This window comes from Entelurus aequoreus, linkage group LG27, assembly GCF_033978785.1.
Source record: "Entelurus aequoreus isolate RoL-2023_Sb linkage group LG27, RoL_Eaeq_v1.1, whole genome shotgun sequence".
Lineage (NCBI taxonomy): Eukaryota > Metazoa > Chordata > Actinopteri > Syngnathiformes > Syngnathidae > Entelurus > Entelurus aequoreus.
This window is the reverse complement of record NC_084757.1, coordinates 24,524,884-24,532,268: the sequence shown is the minus strand read 5'-3', so window position 1 is coordinate 24,532,268 and position 7,385 is coordinate 24,524,884. Positions and strand designations below refer to the sequence as shown.

The 7,385-nt window shown below is 39.6% G+C and overlaps 1 protein-coding gene across 3 annotated transcripts in view; it reads right to left on the bottom strand.

Moving 5' to 3' along the window:
* edem3 (ER degradation enhancer, mannosidase alpha-like 3) overlaps positions 1-7,385 on the bottom strand; it is a 34,868-nt gene that overhangs the window by 529 nt on the left and 26,954 nt on the right. Inside the window, exons 20-21 of one of the 3 annotated variants that reach the window (XM_062039288.1) lie at positions 7,299-7,346; positions 1-595 (exon numbers count right to left, since the gene is read on the bottom strand). The exon at positions 1-595 is cut by the window's left edge and continues 529 nt beyond it. In XM_062039288.1, coding sequence (XP_061895272.1) covers positions 273-595; positions 7,299-7,346 — 371 coding nt within the window. In that variant the 3' untranslated portion in view covers positions 1-272. The remainder of the gene's footprint in view (positions 596-7,298; positions 7,347-7,385) is intronic. The other 2 variants (XM_062039289.1, XM_062039290.1) reach the window with 2 other exon arrangements.

Sequence of the window (7,385 nt, the reverse complement as noted above, 5' to 3'; positions counted from 1 at the left end):
AATATGAGATTTTTCCACAATTACTCAGTAGATTTCAAATGCACAAAAACTGACCCATGATAACAATTAGTCAATGAGTGTTGTAAAGAAATGTCTGACAAAATGAGGTAAGAATCCTGGTGTCTCATCCGTCATCAACCAGGCTTAACAGGACGCCACTCTGGTCCGCTAATGGCCAGCCTTGGCCCTGCACGCCGCCCGCAGACAGCAAGCGAGAAAGGAAGAGCTTCTGGTCACAACCACTAAACGTTCATGTTGGACTGCGGGTGATGTCAAAGCTCATCTTTCTCCATCTGTCGGAATGCCTCCAGGTCCTCGCGCCAATCGGCCAGCATTTCGTCCACCGATTGGCTGTTAGAGTCTGCATCATTTTTCGGCGCCGCTTTCTTCTCCGAGTCGTCTTTTGCCTGATCAGAGGACGCCGTGGGGTTGACTTCCCTTGCTGGACTCGTGTCGGAACTTTCCTGTGATGAAACCGCCTCCGATTTATCCGTCTCTGCCGTACTCGACTGCGATTGGCCGACGGGTGCGAAAGACGTGGGAGTCGTGGCCTCGGTTCGGCAGTCCTTTTCTGCCTCGTGTACGACGTCTGCACCTGAAAAGAGTGCAAGCGTTAGTGGGCGGAGAGACGTGTTGTACACTCGCACAATGTTTCCTCCTCGCAGTTGAAAAATAGAGCGGTGTTGACAAAGAGGCTGCCAGCAATAGCAGCATGATGCCTACAGTGACTCACAGGATGACATACAGTATCTCATGTTGCTGCTCAACCAAAAGGGAGGGGAAAATTAGCAAAAAAATAGCTATGGATTTGGCTGAGATGGAAATGAATATTTAATTGAATTGTCATTTCTATAAATACAATTAAAATTACAAATGCATGGTCGTAGATGACGAATACTGCATTCAGGCATTTAAGCAAACAATAAGCTCAGTCAGGCTCAACTCAAACTATTAATTGTCTTTTGAATGACAAACAATGTCATTAAATTGAAGAAACGTATACCATATCAGTGTTGGCGCTAGGAATTTTCAAAATGGGGGCCCCATCAAGTCACAGTAAATTTTTGGGGTCCCACCGTTTTGTAACCGTTTTGAAAACAAATGATAAATGTATGCATTATCCTGTTATATCTCACATTCTATATTGTGTTTTGGAAAAAGGTTGTCATAAATGTTACTTAATTCATTAAAAAAATAAATGGGTTGTACTTGTATAGCGCTTTTCTACCTTCAAGGTACTCAAAGCGCTTTGACAGTATTCCCACATTCACCCATTCACACACACATTCCCACACTGATGGCGGGAGCTGCCATGCAAGGCGCTAACCAGCACCCATCAGGAGCAAGGGTGAAGTGTCTTGCCCAAGGACACAACGGACGTGACTAGGATGGTAGAAGGTGGGGAATACAAAAGAAAACACATTTTTATGCATATGTAAATGTATTCAGTTATAAACATTTATTCACTTTCTTCTTTCCTTCATGGATCTAAACTTTACCGCTGCCGGTAGTTTTTTCTATATTTGTATTTAACCTCTTAAGGCCCAAGCTGTTTGTTTACATGCTTTTTTTTAATTTCTCTTTGCTATTTGGGCTTATTGGACCCTAATTAGAATAAAAACTAAGAATCATCTTTTGATATGATGTACTTAGTCCATAAGTACACAAACGTGTACTTCATGTTTAGTGACATGCTGATTCTTATTTTTACACTTTTTTCCCCAAATTCCATTGTATGTTATACTCTTCTGACACCACCAGATGGCAGTATTAGTGTCCACATAAGCGGCCATAAGACCCCAATTCAGTAGTGTACACAATTTTGGAAATAAGAGCTAAAAGGTGCTGTCCACGCATGTGGCCACTAAGCCTTTAGAGCAGTGGTTCTTAACCTTGTTGGAGGTACCGAACCCCACCAGTTTCATATGCGCATTCACCGAACCCTTCTTTAGTGGAAAAAATATATATACCGGTATATATTTTTTCAAAGTCAAGGCAAAGTTATGTTTTTTTTACAGGTGCACAAAATGAACGGTGCATGAACATCACCTTGTTCAAAGAACAAAACCAACACAGTGCATGAACTCACAACAAATTACACACCTGCAAATCAGTGAGACTTCTGCTGTTGCCTTTGAGAGGCCAGTTCAGATATGCGTGGCTTCACCTTGGCAAGTGCCACTCTCATGTCATTTTAAATGATAAATGATCAAATAAAATAATGTATTTATTTTCACAGCAAAGTCTGTTCCTTTTCTTCGTTTTCCACCCAGACATACAATACTAGTACACAGCTCATGAAAAACACTATTTTTTTGTTATCGTCATGTTAAGTGGGCCAAAACACTTATACTAGAAAATAATCTCATGGAAATGACAGCTGTCCTTTGATTATAATAATAAAACATTTAATTTGTTATTTAATCAGGTTTGGGACAGGTGTGCTCACATGTGCTCCACTGAATGCTCAAGGAGTTTTTGCGTTTGCTCACGCATATGGAAAATTAGAGGGAACATTGTTTGAGGGTATCCATAATATGCTGATAGGGAGAAGTTTTTATTTACATAATGAGTCGGGTGTGTCTTGAACGCCGCGGCAAAGGCTCCACCGAAACCCTGAAGCCGACTCACCGAACCCCTAGGGTTCGATCGTACCCAGGTTAACAACCACTGCTTTAGAGGTTAACCTCTAAAAGGTGTATTTATTTCAGTATAAAATTGTAAAAAGTGTTTTGGTTCGGTCATGAAATGATGATAATCGTGTGTCAGGGCATAGATACATCAATTATTTAATGCTTAAATCTGTAGATTTAGATCAGATCTATCCCTCAATACTAAGTTTTTTGTTGTTGTTGTTTTGTTTGTTTGTTTTCTGCTCTTTTTGTCAAAGAAAACTGTTTTTTGTTTTTTTTATGGCAAACACAAAATATGCAAAATCTTCCACAAAAAATATTTTTCAAAGTGGAATATTTAATGTGAAGTCATCAGCGCCTTGGATAGGTCAATCATTCATAAAAACAATTATTTTAATTCAATATTAGTGTCAGCAATGCGAGCGACACTTGCTAACTTGTCAGCCACTTCTCCAATAGACTCCTTTTGAACACTCCTCGCACATTAACACTTCAGAAGGTACATATTCGCCCCGTTTGTTGATCTACAAACTATGTTTTTGGGGTGGAGGAGTCTGGTCGGGTGCTTAAAGGTAACAGCTAGCCTGTCTCCATCCTCGAACGATGTCGCTTCAGCGGGAGATAAAAGTGAAGTTTCCATGGAGTCACAAAGACTAAAACAAGTCATTTACTGGAGCCATGGCACAGGATCAAGTTAAAAAGGTTGACTTTACACTCACCTTAGTGTTTACCATGAAGTCTTTCTTTTGACAGCCCCTTGGGTAAAGTTGTCCGAGTGCAAACCGAGGCAGTATTTGTCATTGATAAAACGTTCGACGAATCAAAATTTACGACCAATAAAAACGCAATAAACGTGGATGGAAATTTGATCCGGCAAATATAAACTAAACAAAACACCGGCGGAAAGCGATAATCGATCAAATTTAAACAAACAAGCAAAACGGTCAGTAAAAAAAATTAAAATTAAAATCTGCGTCCGGGTGACGCACGGGTTTCTGGAATTGCGCCTCCTTTCTGATTTCAATGCGTAAAAAGACACAAAAAGTGCTTCAACTAGAGATGTCCGATAATATCGGCAGGCCGATATTATCGGCCGATAAATGCTTTAAAGTGTAATATCGGAAATTATCGGTATCGTTTTTTTAATTATCGGTATCGTTTTTTAAATTTTTTTTAATTAAATCAACATAAAAAACACAAGATACACTTACAATTAGTGCACCAACTCAAAAAAAACCTCCCTCCCCCATTTACACTCATTCACACAAAAGGGTTGTTTCTTTCTGTTATTAATATTCTGGTTCCTACATTATATATCAATATATATCTGTATATATATTTCACCATGTAAAGCGCTTTGAGTCACTAGAGAAAAAGCGCTATATAAATATAATTCACTTCACTTCACTTCACATATCAATACAGTCTGCAAGGGATACAGTCCGTAAGCACACATGATTGTGCGTGCTGCTGGTCCACTAATAGTACTAACCTTTAACAGTTAATTTTACTCATTTTCATTAATTACTAGATTCTATGTAACTGATTTTATATTGTTTTACTTTCTTTTTTATTCAAGAAAATGTTTTTAATTTATTTATCTTAAGTTTATTTTATTAATTTTTAAAAAAAGGACCTTATCTTCACCATACCTGGTTGTCCAAATTAGGCATAATAATGTGTTAATTCCACGACTGTATATATCGGTATCGGTAATTAAGAGTTGGACAATATCGGAATATCGGATAACGGCAAAAAAGCCATTATCGGACATCCCTAGCTTCAACGGCAACACTGCCATATGATACCACAACAACGGAGACCAACGATGGCCTCCCGTGTTTATTTCTTAGTAAATGGTAAATGGTAAATGGGTTGTACTTGTATAGCGCTTTTCTACCCTCAAGGTACTCAAAGCGCTTTGACACTATTTCCACATTCACCCATTCACACACACATTCACACACTGATGGCGGGAGATACCATGCAAGGCCCTAACCACGACCCATCAGGAGCAAGGGTGAAGTGTCTTGCTCAAGGACACAATGGACATGACAAGATTGGTAGAAGGTGGGGGTTGAATCGGAAACCCTCAGGTTGCTGGCACGGCCACTCTCCCAACCGTGCCACGCCGTCCCCAAGTAAGGACATTTTATTTGAGTGGAGGCTAAGGGCTGCTGCAGCGAAGTGGAGAATGTGGAGTACAATTCCGTACCTTCTCCCACTGAGGTAAGTCAATGTTGGCATGTAAGTGTGTGTATTCCATTTCTAGCCAGGTGTCCTCAGAAGCTACACTGAGGTCCACTTTAACCTGAAGGAGACTGAAGTCTGCAAGAAAACTCTGTGCTGCAACAAAGTGGAGACTGCGGACATCGACACTAAAGCTTCTAAAAGCTAAAACACCGCCAGATGTTAAGCTAACAGCGCCTGTGTTAATTTATGTCATTTCATTTTACTCGAAAGGAAACTTAAGGCGGCAAGAAAACAGAGCTCTGCAACAAAGCAGAGACTGCGGACTACAGCTACACCCGTCAGATGTTAAGCTAACATTAGCGTCTGTGTTTATTTTCATAATTTCTAGCCATGTTTCCTCAAAAGTTACATTTCATTCTGAAGGAAAATGGAGGCAGCAAGAAAACTGAGCACTGCAGCAAAGTGTTCTTTTGCCAGTGGAAATTCTAAACTGAGTACTGTAATTTCCGGACTATAAGCCACTACTTACGATGCCGCGGCTAATTTGTGGATTTTTTTTGGGTTCACAAATTTTAGGTGCTGCCATTACATTTAGCTCCGTCACAGCAGACCAATCAAATTGGAAAATGGGTCACGGTGAACCAATGAAATTGTTCACATTAAATCAAAAGCACTCACACAATCATTCAGTCAGCCATTTAGCACATTATGCATTTACCCTGGTCTTGGAAAAGACATGCCAAAATGCAAATGACTCAGTCCCAAAGCCAAAGACGATAGACACGGCCCTCAGATAAGGAAACAGCCGGCGCACGCAACAGACCATGCATGATGAAGACAACAACTTAAACCAGCGGTCCTTAAACTACGACCCGCCAGCGTCCAAAATCCAGGTCACCACGGGAAGTCCCAAGTTTAAAAAAAAGCAAAAAAAAGCTGCTTTGAAATGTCTCCAAGTGACTTTCCTGACTAGTTCAAGTCAATGATTCGTTTTTTCAGATCTGTGCTGAGTTCCTTTGACTTTCCCATTGTCGCGTTTGTAACTGAGTCTAATGACTGCATCACATGAGCCCTATTTAAATGGGCGACAACAGGTGTCGTCAATCATAATCACTCACTCATCAAGTTAAGAGGCCATGCCATGAAGCTAATTTGATTTGATTGTAACTTTTCTACATCACCAAAATTGATAATGTATGTTGCTGTATGTATACTTTTGACCCAGCAGATTTGGTCCCATTTTCAGTAGACCCATAATAAATTCATAAAAGAACCAAACTTCATGAATGTTTTTTGTGACCAACAAGTACCGTAATTTCCGGACTATAAGCCGCTACTTTTTCCCCTCGTTCTGGTCCCTGCGGCTTATACAAGGGTGCGGCTTATATACGTCCTGTTCTTCTCCGACACCGACGAAGAGGATTTTGGTGGTTTTAGTACGCAGGAGGAAGACGATGACACAATGATTAAATACTGACTTTTCATATACCGGTAGGCTGGTTATTTTGATAACGTACAGGCGAGCACTTTGTATTAATTTGCCCCGTTGTATTATTTGTACTCTGCACGAATGCTGTTCGCCATGTCAAAGATGTGAAAGTTTGATTGAATGATTGAAAGATTTATTGTTAATAAATGGGACGCTTTGCGTTCCCAAACAGTCATCTCTGTCCCGACAATCCCCTGCGTGGTAGCAGGAACCCCTATATACCACGGTAATAACCCTGCGGCTTATAGTCGGGTGCGGCTTATATATGGAGCAATCTGTAGTTTCCCCTAAATTTAGCTGGTGCGGCTTATAGTCAGGTGCGGCTTATAGTCCGGAAATTACGGTATGTGCTCCAATCACTCTATCACAAAAAAATAAGAGCTGTAGAATTTATTGGAAACTCAAGACAGCCATGAATATATATATATATTTTCATGTTTCTATTGTATACTTGTGGCTTATAGACTATATGTACAAAATAAAAATCATCCATAAATTAGGTGGGTGTCTCTTCCAATTATATATATATATATATATATATATATATATATATATATATATATATATATATATATATATATATATATATATATATATATATATATATATATATATATATTCATGTTTCTATTGTATACTTGTGGCTTGTAGACTTTATGTACAAAATAAAAATGATCCATAAATTAGGTGGGTGTCTCTTCCAATTAGGTGCCCTCTATAGCCCGGAAATTATTGCTCAATAAAAAAATAGAGGCTTATGAATTAATTTCGAGTTCCCCAGCTGAGAAATCATGCCGCAATATAAACAGTATGTGTGCAGACTTGCAAGATGTGAACTAATAATTGGTGAGAAAGGAGCATGAGGCACAAATGAGTCAGAAGGGAATATGACAGATGACACAATTGGACATTATCGGTTCAGAAGTGGCAGTCTTACTGTGGGAGGGTGGAGCATGTGGATGGAAAGGAAGAATGATACTCACTGCCCTCAATCAGGCTTCCAGGAAGAGCTTTACCTTTGATTATGGTTGCTGTTTGTTCAGAAAATAAATGTGGAGGGGAGAAGAGAA